The sequence below is a fragment of the Salvelinus alpinus genome, chromosome 21, assembly GCF_045679555.1.
Source record: "Salvelinus alpinus chromosome 21, SLU_Salpinus.1, whole genome shotgun sequence".
Taxonomy (NCBI): Eukaryota; Metazoa; Chordata; class Actinopteri; order Salmoniformes; family Salmonidae; genus Salvelinus; species Salvelinus alpinus.
The window spans coordinates 5,067,606-5,084,819 of NC_092106.1; the positions used below are offsets into that span (position 1 = coordinate 5,067,606).

The following is a 17,214-nucleotide window of genomic DNA, read 5'->3' on the forward strand; positions in this document are numbered from 1 at the left end:
CTCTGTCTCCGGAGAGAGCTGGATGAATAAACTCTGTGGGAAGACGGACCGGTTAACTGGGGTGATGAAGTGATTTAGCCGGTTACCGGCAATGACTTGTTGTTGTTTGTTGTCTGGGGATCAAGCTGAGCAATCCTCCCGACGTGATGACATTCAAAGATTGTTTCAATACGGATTATGATATATTTACAGCTCCAGTAACAGCAGACGTCAGCCAACCTTAATTCTCCCCATCAGAATGAATAGTTGCTGTGCTGTCAGTTCTGTTGCACTTCCTCCCTACTGAAAGACATCAATCAGTAAGTGAGGAAACTGTGGAGAAAATATGGCTCCACCAAAGGCTCTAAACAGAGGGATGAGAGTGAGCTTCCTCCATTGGCTTTCCCTGGGAGGGGGTGTCTAATGAGAACAAATCAGAGGAGAGCCCTGGTCAGCTGTTTGCTCGTCTACCAGGATGAGAGATGGATGAAAGATCCCTTTCATTTACAAGAGCGACGGGGAACGATGAGAAAGGATCACTCAGACCCACAGCGTCCCAAATTCCCCGTCCTTGCCCATTACAGAGCTCTAGTGACACGCTGAACTGTTTATATAAGAGAGAGCGATAGACTATCGACTTTTTGATCTGTGTGGTCATATTCCGGTTAGGGTAAGTTCATGTACTGACACGCTTCCAATGCCTAGACATTAGCACCTGTCCTATCCCAAGCACTCCAGTTAACAAATGCTGCCGGTCTGGAGGGAAAACTACATTGAAGTAATTTAACTCTCTTCCATCCGCCCGTCAATCGCTTAAATCACCTGATTAATCATGGTCTATCGGGTTCGGGCCTGTTTAAAATGTATATCCATCTTTTACTGTGAAATGCCATGAAATTCTGCAAACTGCACCCATTCGGTTGTAGAGTACAGGGTTCCCGGACAGCAGGAGTCCAGCAGCCCGGTCCAACAGACTGGTGTGCAGCCAGTTGAGTGCTGTGTTGACACTGGCAACACAGCACAGACCTGTCATTGGTCCTGGCTGAGCAGTGTATTTGCATAGAGGCACAGTGTGCAGGAAGGTAAATGAGAGTCGGGGCTTTGTGAGAGCCCAGTGAAATGTGACGGCCTGTGAAAGGGGGAAGTGACTGGCTGCCCGGACTGAGTGGCAGGCCCTACCTTTATCTGTCTGCCTGAGAAGCAGCGTCAGGCAGTGCTACAGTGTGTGTGGCCCATGCCAATGAGGTACCTACAACATTGTAGTATCACAAACCAACTACTGCAGGCAGCAGCAGCAGCACAGCCTCCACAAAGCAAACAGACTTCACACGTCTCTAACCTTCAACGGTCTCCCTTTTTCCACGGCTAACCGAGAAACAGTGCCTCCCCGTTTGAGAATAACAATGTTATTTTTCATTAGCACGGGTTCAAAAAGCCTGAAACGTTGAAGCGACGTGGCTGCTCAAGAGAGATTGTGAAATGAAGACATCACGTACATACTCCATTTTTTATTTATGTCGCTTTGAATCATACACAGCCTAGACACCAAATGGAAATGTATTCCCCACTGGTTGAATGCAAGGGAATTAAAGGAGGGGCAACTCCTTTTTTCTCCTCACATCAGGGCAACTCCTGCTGTGAACACTGAGCAGCGCAGTGTGCCGTCTTATGTAACGTACTAAATGTGAAATTGCAAGCAGGGAATGAAGATTGAGCAGGTTTAGAAGGCTCATCACAGATATGCTGGGTAACTCGACAGGTAACGGAGCTGACAGGCATCATCGCTGATGATGTTTGTTTCTAGGAGAAACAAACCATTAAAGGCATTAGGATTCGATGAGTTCGAACCCGCAATGCCTTAGGAACAGCTGCTGCTGTTACTGCATGTAACCAAAGGAAGAAAACAATGATACTATGTCAATGGGTTCTACTATGATCAATGCTGGATTAACTTGTATTGTAATGTACTGTATGTTCTGACACCTATGCACGTATGTAACGTAATATCAAAGGGAGGAGAAGAAAAAAAACAGCAAATGAACTCTTATCAAAATAGCTTTTTCTACTACGAATTAAGCTTGGTCTCTGTTGTATTGTAATTGTATTACAAGTTCAGTAAAGTGCCACTGGAAACATATTCATTACCTCACTTATAATTAACCCGTATCCAATCTCTTTGAAGCAGGTTCTGAGAACTAAATGCTGGAGATGGTGTTTAAAAATATCACCTAGCAATTAATTACTTTACAATTAGCTGTAATTACAGGTCATCAGTTGAATTATTTTAGGTGGGAAGGATTTTAATGACCGTGTTATTGACAAACAAGGCATAAAAAGAACATTCTCTTTTCGGGGACCGGTCGACAATATCGATTCGCTGTTTTTTTTATGAATATGGTGTTTCTCACACAAAATGACGTATTTTGTATTTTTTTTAACTTATTCAATTACATTTTTTGGTCGTTTTTGACTTGTCAGTGCTAGTTCTCAGAAATGTGACTTTAATACTCAGAAATTCATCACAGTTTACCCTTAGGAGATTCATTGTCTACCTGCTCATAATAACATCACTTTCTTCGTCCCTGTCCCCACAGGCTTATTAAATCTGGAGAGACTGTTACGCCAGTTCCTCATCTCCAAGGAGACACTATCGGTTCGCATGCTGGATGACAGCCAGGATCCCACACCCCTTCTCAAGGAGATTCGCGATGACAAGACTGCCACCATCATTGTGGACGCTAACGCAACAATGTCCCACATCATTTTGGAAAGGGTGAGTCTGTCTGTCATAATGCTTTACAGTGTGCTCTTTCCCGATGTTCTGAGACATCTCAGCAGTAGCTGATGATACAATAAAAAAATAAAAAAAGATCTATATGTCGATGTCAAGATAAAGTTCAGGGTCAAGGTTGATATTGAAAATAATTGAACGAGTTACAGGCTGAATCACTTACCGGTGAATGAGTGTTGGACTGAATGAATGGTAGCTTTAAACATCATACACATAGTTCGGATGTACGTACTGTAGGCCTACTAGCATGAATAAATCATGGGATATCTGTATTTGAAGAGTAGAATGGTGTGCAAATACAATTAGAGGAGATTGTGGAGTGGCGTTGGGCTTAGCACTTAAAACACTAGAGTACCGAAGAGTAGCAGCAGAGATGGGAAATATTGAGAAATTAAAACCAATGCTAGAGATAGGAAATAAAGAGATATTAAAACCAATGCTAGAGATAGGAAATAAAGAGATATTAAAACCAATGCTAGAGATAGGAAATAAAGAGATATTAAAACCAATGCATTTAGCTTTTTAAGAAAAAGATCTCGTCCAGTCAAATCATTTTACTTCGAGTGACAGGCGTGAGATGTAAATGATGTGCTGTTCTGTGATCATTCATTAATAATGGAGAAGTACATTCATCCGACTTGATTTTGTTTTCGTAAGATCAGAAAGACTACCGAAGACTACATCCCCAATAGGTTTTAATGGTTGATCTTTATAATAAATGCAATCCTTAACATCACAAACACTAATTAATATTGTTGTAGTATAAAGGAAAGAGAAGTGACTAAAGTTTATTATAATATTTGGTAGCAACGACTTTCTTTGTTGATAAGATAACCTATTTGTCAATCATGGAATGATGAACTCTTTTTGAACTATTGAAGGCATCTATCACTCATCAAGTTATATGTTGTGTATTTATAAATAAGATCATTATTTGGTGGGTGCATATATTTGTCCTATTTCACAAATGTACAGGTCTGTATTAATAATGTGTGAATTGGAAATGTTTTTGTTGTTGTTGCATATCCCAACTCTCTCTGAGACCCTCAAGAGAGTGGAGGCACGGTCAGGGTCTGTCATTATCAACCGCAACCCTGGAGCAATTAGGGTTAAATGCTTTGCTCAAGGGCACATTGATAGATTTTTCAGTATGTCAAGTCAGAACTAGCAACCTCTCACACCCTAACTGCTAGGCCCCGTAAAATCACCAGCTGTGATTGGCAGTTCCATGGAGAGCCAGGGATTGAACCCGGGGCCTCATACATGCAAAGCATGTGCTCTACCATTGAGCTATATCTGAACAAGGCAGTTAACCCACTGTTCCTAGGCGTCATTGAAAATAAGAATTTGTTCTTAACTGACTTGTCTAGTTAAAAAAAGGTCTAGTTAAAAAAAGGTTTAAAAAATGTAAATTAAAAGAGCTAGTCTGACATATATAATATAATCTACGTGAATATTTATATCAGATATGACTATTCTTCACAGTAAACTGTCAATATGACCTTTCAGTGATGTCTGTTTCCACTAATAGAACCATACCTGAAGTGAACAGAGAAGTTAGCAATTGAAGCAACAAAATAGAACACTCTGTAGCTTGGCAGAGTTCTTCCGATGACTATATGACTATTCTTCACAGTAAACTGTCAATATGACCTTTCAGTGATGTCTGTTTCCACTAATAGAACCATACCTGAAGTGAACAGAGAAGTTAGCAATTGAAGCAACAAAATAGAACACTCTGTAGCTTGGCAGAGTTCTTCCGACGCCGACATGAAGTTAATACTTTGCGTGATAGGACAAGACTCCTGCTATCCATTCTAAGGAGTGATTAGATCTTAAGGTGAAAGGTGAAAGGCACCTTGCAGCAAATGGCCGTGTTGTAATTAAAACATAGATATTGGAAGCTTGGCTGCAGTGGAGGAGACAATGACTAAAGGGAAATGGAGAGACAGAGAGAGACAGAGAGAAAGACGAAGAGACGGACATAGACCAAGAGAGAGAGCAATTGGGCACTGGCTAAGGGTGCATGCTAGGTTTGAATATTTGCTGGTATTTTACAAATGTTCCATCCTGGAAAAAAATCCCTTTTCTCCCGGGTAGCCCGGTAATGTAAACTCACTCCATTCCGTACAAATATGCGCAACCGCGGCATTCAATCGAGGCTACAAAGAAAACTAATGGGACTGTAGCGACTGTGTCGACTTCAAAATTGGGGGTGTGAACTACGGCTCTATAGTATTGGAGAAAAGTTGAAAAAACGGACCCTCCGTTACATCATGACGTGTCATGCCGTAATGTAATGACACATTATATAAACTCTTTATGGTGTTTTATTTACATTTTAGAGGCGATAAGGTGATAAGTTGGATAGATCGAGTGAAAAAAAGACGTTTTCCCACACGATATCTGTCCTTCTCACTATCACGCATTAGTTTCCCTGCCCCACCCGCCATTTTTTTTTTTTTAACGATAGAGCTCATTGCCTTGTTGAATTATGCAGAAACGGGCAGCGTGGAGCTCATGTCATTGATTTTGTTGGAAAGGGGAGAAATTGTGCTTTACATTGGTATTGACATTACAGTTGATCTGGAAGTATTACGTTTTTGGGGCGCTAAAATAAGGTCAATTGTACGGACCAAGGCGATGTACAAAAGTGAGTGAGTTTTCGTTATTTCCCACCAAAACCGGAAGTGTAATTCAAAAGTATATAAAGTATATAGTCTATGTCTTGATTTGATTAGAGTTTTGATTGAAAATTCAGTGCTACCTGAGCCTGATGAGCTATACATAAAAATCATTTCATGAGCCCTTCTGTACATTAAAGACATTTTATGAGCCCATGCCCAAACAAATCCCAAATGATTGTGTCATTATCTAATACATACAGTGGGGAGAACAAGTATTTGATACACTGCCGATTTTGCAGGTTTTCCTACTTACAAAGCATGTAGAGGTCTGTAATTTTTATCATAGGTACACTTCAACTGTGAGAGACGGAATCTAAAACAAAAATCCAGAAAATCACATTGTATGATTTTTAAGTAATTAATTTGCATTTTATTGCATGACATAAGTATTTGATCACCTACCAACCAGTAAGAATTCCGGCTCTCACAGACCTGTTAGTTTTTCTTTAAGAAGCCCTCCTGTTCTCCACTCATTACCTGTATTAACTGCACCTGTTTGAACTCGTTACCTGTATAAAAGACACCTGTCCACACACTCAATCAAACAGACTCCAACCTCTCCACAATGGCCAAGACCAGAGAGCTGTATAAGGACATCAGGGATAAAATTGTAGACATGCAACAGGCTGGGATGGGCTACAGGACAATAGGCAAGCAGCTTGGTGAGAAGGCAACAACTGTTGGCGCAATTATTAGAAAATGGAAGAAGTTCAAGATGACGGTCAATCACCCTCGGTCTGGGGCTCCATGCAAGATCTCACCTCGTGGGGCATCAATGATCATGAGGAAGGTGAGTTATCAGCCCAGAACTACACGGCAGGACCTGGTCAATGACCTGAAGAGAGCTGGGACCACAGTCTCAAAGAAAACCATTAGTAACACACTACGCCGTCATGGATTAAAATCCTGCAGCGCACGCAAGGTCCCCCTGCTCAAGCCAGCGCATGTCCAGGCCCGTCTGAAGTTTGCCAATGACCATCTGGATGATCCAGAGGAGGAATGGGAGAAGGTCATGTGGTCTGATGAGACAAAAATAGAGCTTTTTGCTCTAAACTCCACTCGCCGTGTTTGGAGGAATAGAAGGATGAGTACAACCCCAAGAACACCATCCCAACCGTGAAGCATGGAGGTGGAAACATCATTCTTTGGGGATGCTTTTCTGCAAAGGGGACAGGACGACTGCACCGTATTGAGGGGAGGATGGATGGGGCCATGTATCGCGAGATCTTGACCAACAACCTCCTTCCCTCAGTAAGAGCATTGAATATGGGTCGTGGCTGGGTCTTCCAGCATGACAACGACCCGAAACACACAGCCAGGGCAACTAAGGAGTGGCGCCGTAAGAAGCATCTCAAGGTCCTGGAGTGGCCTAGCCAGTCTCCAGACCTGAACCCAAAAGAAAATCTTTGGAGGGAGCTGAAAGTCTGTATTGCCCAGCGACAGCCCCGAAACCTGAAGGATCTGGAGAAGATCTGTATGGAGGAGTGGGCCAAAATCCCTGCTGCAGTGTGTGCAAACCTGGTCAAGAACTACAGGAAACGTATGATCTCTGTAATTGCAAACAAAGGTTTCTGTACCAAATATTAAGATTGCTTTTCTGATGTATCAAATACTTATGTCATGCAATAAAATGCAAATTAATTACTTAAAAATCATACAATGTGATTTTCTGGATTTTTGTTTTAGATTCCGCCTCTCATAGTTGAAGTGTACCCATGATAGAAATTACAGACCTCTACATGCTTTGTAAGTAGGAAAACCTGCAAAATCGGCAGTGTATCAAATACTTGTTCTCCCCACTGTATATGATATACAATATAGGCTACTGCACATTACGCACTACAGAAAAACTTACAATCCCATAGATGTAGCTAGCTATATGCTCTCTTGGGTAAATAAATGAAACAATCTCCAGTAGGCTAATCTTTTTGAGTGATAATTGTATTACTGTACCGTATTGTATTATACTGTACTATATGGACTGGAATTACGCACCTCGTTCAAACCATGATAAAGCTGAGAGAACATGCGATTCTGGTGCAGCACATGCGACCTACAAAGTTACAAGCGAAGGTTAGCGAATTAGTAGGCTGAAGCATATATACTTTTCATAATATTTCCCCTAATGTTATTAGCCTACCTCTTTCTCTCTATTGTTGCCTCATTCCTTCCTCGCTTTCAACAGTTAAATGAAACAAGTTCCATTGTCCTTATCTTCATCATTCTAATGACACCCTTGAATAATATAGGACTAGAATTAGATGCAGATGGCATTCACTTCTCTTCACGAAGATTGAATGGGTATGGGACTTAATAAATAACTGCTGTAGCCTACCGGCATCGCTCGTTCGCTCTTGCTTCAAACGACCTGTGAGTTCTATTAGCTGCTGTATTTAACATTCAGAAAACAAGACTTTGGACACACCTACTCATTGAGAAAGAAAAACCCTTGAATGAGTAGGTGTGTCCAAACCTTTGACTGGTACTGTATGTCTATCTTGAACAGGATTATCTATTTTGGATGCAATCTGAATGGAATTGATGAGAGAGAGAGAGAGAGAGAGAGAGAGAGAGAGAGAGAGAGAGAGAGAGAGAGAGAGAGAGAGAGAGAGAGAGAGAGAGAGAGAGAGAGAGAGAGAGAGAGAGAGAGAGAGAGAGAGAGAGAGAGAGAGAGAGAGAGAGAGAGAGAGAGAGAGAGAGAGAGAGAGAGAGAGAGAGAGAGAGAGAGAGAGAGAGAGAGAGAGAGAGAGAGAGAGAGAGAGAGAGAGAGAGAGAGAGAGAGAGAGAGAGAGAGAGAGAGAGAGAGAGAGAGAGAGAGAGAGAGAGAGAGAGAGAGAGAGAGAGAGAGAGAGAGAGAGAGAGAGAGAGAGAGAGAGAGAGAGAGAGAGAGAGAGAGAGAGAGAGAGAGAGAGAGAGAGAGAGAGAGAGACTGCTCGCGCAGGCTCCGATTTAAAGCAATGATATTCGAGGGATAGGCTGTTTCAAAAGTCTGCAGCTGCAACAGAAAAAATCGGTACAATCAAAAATGAAGGTGACCCCCGAAAGCCAGATGGAGATGTGTAAATTAGACATGCATTCGGTCCATAGGCTATGCTGCAGCAAATGTAGGCCTACCTGTCACAAGGAAAAAAGGTACCGTGATGAGATGATAGGTCTGCATGCATTGTGAACAGCACTCCGTACTGAGATGGGCTGTCTGTCCCCACCGTGAGCGTCGATGATTGATCATGCAGAGAGAAGGCCGTAGAGAAGCAATATTTAGTTGTCGCAAATAATTTGACGGTTCCATTTCACGTCATGCTGTTGATATAAATCATGTATTATAATTTACCGGTTTCTCACAGTTATTTATCCCAGGAAAAGGGAGTGGTTTTGGGCGGTAAATCTCGATAACTGGCTTCCCAGAATTCAACCCTAGTGCATGCCAGTGCCATAGCAGGACTGGCACTGGAAGAGCCAATCCCTCACAATATCCTCTGAGGAGACGAGCAAGAATGTGCCTGTCTTCCCGTCCGCATCGATCTGGCCAAAGGCCACGCCCACTAACGTTTCTTTTCCACCATAAGTCTGGATTTGTTTCCTCCCCGGCGACTTCTCGAATGCCAACACATTCAAACCATTTCGATTGGTCCCAGAAACCGATGGGTTGGGCCCGTGCCGGCCTGCACGAATCATGAATCACACCATTTTGACATCAGCTCAAACGACTTCTAGGACAGCAGATTCAGACTGATGAATGGCGGGATTGATAGAGCAGCGTAATTAAATTCAGGATGAGTCATCAGGCAAAGCTAATATTCCTGCCCCAATGAATATTTTTCGACATCTTTTTTTCTCTAAATGTTTTTCCTTCTCTCCCTCTAAAGTATTTATCTCTCCCTCACACACTCCCTCCCTCCCTCCCTGATTAGCTTTTCTGTTGTCATATTTCTGTGTTCATCCAGTCAATTCTTACTGCTTTATTTCTCTGCCGCTCTCCTCTTCAGTCTCAATCTTTGCCTCAATCAGAGATACTGATGGCCGTTGCTGGGCATCCTTTCACCATGGCAACCCGGGGGGGGGGCAAAGGGTAACAACCGACAAGAGCTGACAGTGGGATTCCTTTCTATGTCTCCGCCTCTGTTCTACAGTCGCTCCATACCTCTATTATCATTCCTCTGTCTTCTACTCCTCCTTTTCTCCATCTCTCTGTCTGGAGGAGGTGTGTAGTGGTGCTGTGGATAGTTTGTTGGCACGCAGCCCGCTCATGAGGAGAGGACGTTGGCCGAGCAAATTGATGCTTTTTGCCAACATTTTGTGCTAGACTGAGGATTTAATTACATGGTACACTGTAAGGACTTTGTATAAAAGAGTCTAATCTTATTGGCCTCTCTTCACGCAGGACATTCTATCCTCTTTGTTTCTGGGTGTTTACATCTTTCGTTAGAATGCTGGTCAGCCAGAGGTCTACTTTTTACACTGAAGACAGGGGGATAATTTTTTCAATACTCTGAAAAGTGTTAATTTAAGTGGGACTCATATATGCTCTGTGAAAGTATTATATTTAACCCTACAATAGTTAAATGAATCAGTGTATTTCCTGTGTGTTCTGCAGCAGGTCGTTTGTGGTTAGCTTCAGCATCACTGAGTGTAATCTCGATATGTCAGCCCCCCGTGTTGTCCTACTATACAAAGCTGTGGTCGGATTTGCTCGGATATTGTGCTCAGTGTGGTGGGGAAGAATTATACGCCCCAAAACAAAAACCTTGGAAACAGAAAAGAGGCGCTATGAGAACAATAGAAAGCTGAGGAAGTTTGGCTTTATGCCAGGCAAAGGGAACACACTTTATTTCCATTATTCATATTTGTAACCTTGCTGAAGTCCCTGACCTGTACTGCACATTTAAAGGCATATTAACTGTGATTAAAAAGCTGGTCAACTTAAAAAATCTGGTAAAAAAGCTTGTAACTCTGTTATCTGTTGTCCTGTTGGCTATCTTTGTTCTCAACACTTCAAGATCAAGACTTGGAACAATGTGCATTTTCCAGTGCAGTGTCCACCTGTCCTTCTCCACTAAATGCTGTAATTTGTCTTAAATTGACCTGACAATCTGATACTATAAAACAGTTTAATAAATGTTAGCAAACAAGCAAGTAATGTATCATCTGGTCAGTTTCCTCTTATTAGCAACTATTAAAAATAATAATAACCATACAATCAAAAGATAATGTCTCAGTGTCGTGGATGTGTGCAAATATACAGTATCGTGAAAAAGAGTTTGCCCCCTTTCTAATTTTCTCTACTTTTACATATTTTTTTATACAAAATGTTATCAGATCTTACACCAAAATCGAATATTCATTAAGGGAACCTGAATTAACAAATACCACAACAATTACATACTTATTTCATTTATTTCATAAACAAAATTATGCAACACCCAATGTCCATTTGTGAAAAAGTATTTGCCCCCTTACTCTCAATAACTGGTTGAGCCACCTTCAGCTGCAATGACTCCAACCAAATGCTTCCTGGAGTTAGTAGAAAGAGGAGGAAGGGAAGCGCTACTAAGGTACACAATAGTACATTTTGGTAGATAGAAGGTGCTCTTTGGTAAAAGGGGTAAATTGGTCATCAAAAAGAAAGGAGGACCAAGGCACTCTTCATATCATTCATTAAAATGCCTTCATTAGTACTAATAAAGGCATGTTAATGAATTATATGAAGAGTGCCTTGGTCCTCCTTTCTTTTTGATGCTTCCTGTAGTTGTTGATCAGTCTCTCAAGTCGCTGTGGAGGAATTTTGGCCCACTTTTCCATGCAGAACCGCTGTAACTCAGCAACGTTTGTGGGTTTTCAAGCATGAACTGCTCGTTTCAAGTCCTGCCACAACATCTCAATTGGGATTAAGTCTGGACTTTGACTAGGCCCCATTCCAAAACTTAAAATTGGTTGCTTTTTATTCATTTTCATGTAGATTTGATTGTTTGTTTAGGATCATTGTCTTGCTGCATGACCCAGCTGCTCTTCAGTTTCAGCTCACAGATGGATGGCCTGACATTCTCCTGTAGAATTCTCTGATAATTCATGGTTCCTTCTATTAAGGCAAGTCATCCAGGTCCTGAGGCAGCATCCCCAAACCATCACACTATCACCACCATGCTTGACTGTTGGTATAAGGTTCTTAGTGTGGAATGCAGTGTTTGGTTTGAACCAGGCATATTGGGACCCCTGTCATCCAAAAAGTTATACTTTTGAATCATCTTCCCATAGAACATTCTTCCAAGAGTCTTGATGATAATCCAGGTGCTTCCAGGTGCTTTTTGTCAAACTTGAGTCAACTTCTTCAGATGACATAGGTCCCATTACGCCTGGTTAAAACCAAACACTGCATTCCACAGTAAGAACCTCAAATCCACTTTCAAGCATGGTGGTGGTTGCAGTCATTCCAGCTAAAGGTGGCATAACCAGTTGAGTGTAAGGGGGCAATTACTTTTTCACAAAGTGTAATTGGGTGTTGCATAACTTTGTTAATAAAAAAGAAAAATACATATTTGTAAACTCAGGTTCCCTTTATCTCATTTTAAGTTTTGGTTGAAGATCTGATAACACTCAATATTTTTAGAACACCTACACATTCAAGGGTTTTTCTTTATTTTTACTGTTTTCTACATTTGTAGAATAATAGTGAAGACATCAAAACTATGAAATAACACATATGGAACCATGTAGTAACCACAAAAGTGTTAAACCAATCAAAATCTATTTTATATTTGACATTTTTCAAATAGCCACCCTTTGCTTTGATGACAGCTTTGCACACTCTTGGCATTCTCTCAACCAGCATCACCTGGAATGCTTTTCCAACAGTCTTGAAGGAGTTCCCACATATGCTGAGCACTTGTTGGCTGCTTTTCCTTCACTCTGCGGTCCGACTCAGCCCAAACCATCTCAATTTGGTTGAGGTCGGGTATTGTGGAAGCCAGGTCATCTGATGCAGCACTCCATCACTCTCCTTCTTGGTCAAATAGCCCTTACACAGCCTGGAGGTATGTTGGGTCATTGTCCTGTTGAAAAACAAATGATAGTCCCACTAAGCCCAAACCAGATGGGATGACGCATCGCTGCAGAATGCCGTGGTAGCCATACTGGTTAAGTGTACCTTGAATTCTAAATAAATCACTGACAGTGTCACCAGCAATGCACCCCCACACCATAACACCTCCTCCTCCATGCTTTACGGTGGGAACCACACATGCGGAGATCATCCGTTCAGCCACACCAAGGCTCACAAAAACTCTAGACCAAAGGACAAATTTCCACCGGTCTAATGTCCATTGCTCTTGTTTCTTGGCCCAAGCAAGTCTGTTACTTGAACTCTGTGAAGCATTTACTTGGGCTGCAATTTCTGAGGCTGGTAACTCTACAGTTGTTCCTCCTTTAAAAGTTGCGAGCTTGCACCGCGGGACTTAGAGGTACGCAGCGTCACGGATGCATTGCTCCAGACCACCACAAGGGGGAGTTACAGCATTCATTATGCGGTTCCAATGATGAATTTTGACGCGAGCCACCCTTGCCTGGTGGCGATCTTCAACAAAGATGGCTGACAAAACATTACAGTGGAACCAGATGTAAGTTGTTATAACGTCATAACGAGTCAAGCAAAAAAAAGTACAATTGAGAGGAATATGTTAGTTAATGTAGAGAAAAATATTTGTGCATATTTTTTTGTCATAAAGTTAATTTATGAAAATCACTATTTAGCAAGTTATCTGACTAGCTAACATTAGCCAGGTAGCTAGTGTCAGGAGAATGAATTTGTAATTCGTGTTGTTTCATGTTTTAGGGACTCCTGAGAAAACCAGCAAACCAGGCTGTCGTCTTGGGAAACAGTGGATGTAAAGAATCTAGCTAGCTAAAGCATTTACTGCAAATTGGTTGTACAATTGTGTAAGCTTGCCTTGCAATGCAGCTGAAGTAACTTAGCTAGCTAACTGTTTACTTTCTTATTGTATAGTGGAGGATAAAAATAACTGTATGCCTATGGATGTGTAGCTAGCTACAGTATGTAGCCGATCTGTGTATGGACCCTAAAACGTTGAACTAATATTCATACCAATCTATGAACCTCAGCTATCATAGTTGTTGTATCAACTTCAAGTCAGAATGGCATTAATGAAGCCTATGGATAGAGTAGAATATAATAACTTTATTGTGCCAAGGATGCAAGTCCTATATACATGTACTGTAGTTATTACCACGCATGAGATTCCCACATTGTAGCTTGTACATTGAATATATTCACTGATCATGTACTCTTCCTTGGCAAATAAAGGTGCGGTTCAGGTATGAATCTCTGAGACATTCTTTTTCAGTCATATCAAACTCCATTATTTGAATGACGCTGTGTCTGCATGTAAGACAAGGTGGGGAGAGAGGTGTGGAAGACAGAAAGGGAAAGAGGTAAGAACAGCGGCAGACAGCATATGATTCATGAATTACAGTGCTACCCTAATATTCTCTCAGTTCATCACAATTGCGGTGTCTCCTAACCAGCCTTGGGCCCCCAGTTGGCCCGAAGGTTATCTTAAGAGCGGGTGAGCTGGCGATGACAGGACTGGCTTCCACACTCACATCAAAACATACCTGCAGACGAGTGACAAATGGATAGAGAGAGAGCATGATTAAGCCTTGTTTTTTTATTCTAACATGGTCAGTCATCTTAATCAGGAGGTGAAATGCAAAACTGACCTTGGATCATTAACTCTGGGACTACTACATCTCTGTCTGTATTTAAATGTAAAGCATCTCTTTAATAATACTTCCTGTTGACCCGACCAAGTCACATCTCACCTATGATCATGCTGTGCCCTTTGCGTCAGCCAGTTCAGATGCTGGCGGGGTTCACCAAAACAGTTTATATAACCTAGAGGATTTAGGGAGAAGGGGAAGAGGGATGAAGTGAAGAAGAGTGTGTGTGTGTGGTCTCACCTGGTGTCCACACTAAGTGGCTACAGAGTACTTTATGCTGAACAACAGACACACGAGGACAAACAATAGAAGATAATGTCAATAGAAGATACTGTATGTGACGCAGACACCTATCGGAGTGTACCTGAAACTTTTAAATATAGAGGGCTATGTGTCTCACCACTTGGTTATTGCAAGGCTAACCCCCAGGGAAATCATGACTTGGCAGCAACAGATAGTCCAGTGAAAATGGCTGTCTTTATGTGGTGTAAATCTGAAAATTAGCAGCTAACATCTTAAGGCTTTTTTAATTAACGCATGTGAGACAGGTTCCATGTACAACAAGACAGGCAGAGATGGAGAAAAAGCCTCTGGTTATGGACACTTTTGCCAGCAATAAAGCTTCCACGGCCTGTTCCTCGGACAGTGAACATCTGACAATATCTACATTTTTGACCCCTTGATTAGCTCGCTCTCTGAAAGTAAAGAAAACAGCTTATTTCTTAAAGATATGAAAACAATAACTGAGAAATGACTGTTCAATCTAAAGCAGCAGATGTCATTTTTAGGATATGTCAATACAGCCCAGTGCTGCCTACCTGAGATGCTATCTTCGTAGGTGTCCGCTTTGACTTCCTTTGTGTCGGAAAAAAGTTGCTTTCAGAACAATTATTTTTGATTGAAAATATAAAAGGTTTTGCTCTCGACAAAAAGACACAAATGTACCATGTAATAATTTGCCTGTGAATAACCACACCTTCATACAAACGTGATACTGTATCCAGAATTCTTGACGCACAACCGAAGACGCTGCCATATCCTGCCAGCACGCCCACAAGCGAGCAACTGAGAATGATGAATGATGACACGTGGAAGAGGGAAAGGAATGAGATGGGACAGTAATTTGTTGCAAGTTGGAGAGGAGGGCTAATAGCTGAACAATAGACTATTCAACCTTTACTAAAGAATAGTCTAATAGCCGAGCTAGGTGTGAAAACCCCCTCTCCTATCACAGACCAGATTTGCCCTAAGTAATGACTTTTCAAATAAGTTACCTTACACGTTATGTTGGCTGACAATTTGTTAGCTACGCTGTGTTTACGTACCACATAGCATATCATTACAGCAGTATGTACCGGTATGTTAGCTAGCTACCTAACGTTAGTAGTTATACATCAAACTTGCCAATATATTAACTATAGGCTATCTAACTACCCAACATTTATTGACTTGTTTATTCTCGTCATTCCTAGCTAAATGGTATAGTCGTTGTGCTTTCTCAATGGACATTCGGGTGCTTTCGTATTCTACAATGTAGAAAATAGAAAAAATACAGAAAAACCCTTGAATGAGTAGGAGTTCTAAAACTTTTGACCGGTAGTGTATATATATATACAGTTGAAGTCGGAAGTTTACATACTATAGTTTTGGCAAGTCAGTTAGGACATCTACTTTGTGCATGACACAAGAAATGCTTCCAACAATTGTTTACAGACAGATTATTTCACTTATAATTCACTGTATCACAATTCCAGTGGGTCAGAAGTTTACATACACTAAGTTGACTGTGCCTTTTAACAGCTTGGAAAATTCCAGAAAATGATGTCATGGATTTAGAAGCTTCTGATAGGCTAATTGACATCATTTGAGTCAATTGGAGATGTACCTGTGCATGTATTTCAAGGCCTACCTTCAAACAGTGCCTCTTCCCTTCACATCATGGGAAATCAAAATAAAATAAAAATTGTAGACCTCCACAAGTCTGGTTCATCTTACGGAGCAATTTCCAAACGCCTGAAGGTACCACATTCATCTGTACAAACAATAGTATGCAAGTTTAAACACCATGGGACCACGCAGCCATCATACCACTCAGGAAGGAGACGTGTTCTGTCTCCTAAAGATGAATGTACTTTGGTGCGAAAAGTGCCAATCAATCCCAGAACAACAGCAAAGGACCTTGTGAAGATGCTGGAGGAAACGGGTACAAAAGTATCTATATCCACAGTAAAATGAGTCCTATATCGACATAACCTGAAAGGCTGCTCAGCAAGGAAGAAGCCACTGCTCCAAAACCGCTATAAAAAAGCCAGACTACGGTTTGCAACTGCACATAAGGACAAAGATCGTACTTTTTTGAGAAATATCCTCTGGTCTGATGAAACTAAAATAGAACTGTTTGACCATAATGACCATCGTTATGTTTGGAGGAAAAAGGGGAGGCTTGCTTGCCAAAGAACACCATCCCAACCGTGAAGCACGGGGGTGGCAGCATCATGTCGTGGAGGTGCTTTGCTGCAGGAGGGACTGGTGCACTTCACAAAATAGATGGCATCATGAGGGAGGAAGCTTGGTCGCAAATGGGTCTTCCAAATGTACATACAGTGGGGAGAACAAGTATTTGATACACTGCCGATTTTGCAGGTTTTCCTACTTACAAAGCGTGTAGAGGTCTGTAATTTTTATCATAGGTACACTTCAACTATGAGAGACGGAATCTAAAACAAAAATCCAGAAAATCACATTGTATGATTTTTAAGTAATTAATTTGCATTTTATTGCATGACATAAGTATTTGATACATCAGAAAAGCAATCTTAATATTTGGTACAGAAACCTTTGTTTGCAATTACAGAGATCATACGTTTCCTGTAGTTCTTGACCAGGTTTGCACACACTGCAGCAGGGATTTTGGCCCACTCCTCCATACAGATCTTCTCCAGATCCTTCAGGTTTCGGGGCTGTCGCTGGGCAATACGGACTTTCAGCTCCCTCCAAAGATTTTCTATTGGGTTCAGGTCTGGAGAC

At 41.5% G+C, this 17,214-nt stretch overlaps 1 protein-coding gene and 1 long non-coding RNA gene across 2 annotated transcripts in view; one reads left to right on the forward strand and one right to left on the reverse strand.

Moving 5' to 3' along the window:
- The window catches only part of LOC139547646 (uncharacterized), a 34,730-nt gene extending 25,564 nt beyond the window's left edge, over positions 1-9,166 (reverse strand). The window contains exon 1 of the long non-coding RNA XR_011669571.1: positions 8,572-9,166. This is a non-coding gene — a long non-coding RNA (uncharacterized lncRNA). The remainder of the gene's footprint in view (positions 1-8,571) is intronic.
- The window catches only part of grik4 (glutamate receptor, ionotropic, kainate 4), a 477,591-nt gene that overhangs the window by 341,889 nt on the left and 118,488 nt on the right, over positions 1-17,214 (forward strand). The window contains exon 7 of the mRNA XM_071356615.1: positions 2,574-2,752. Coding sequence (XP_071212716.1) covers positions 2,574-2,752 — 179 coding nt within the window. The remainder of the gene's footprint in view (positions 1-2,573; positions 2,753-17,214) is intronic.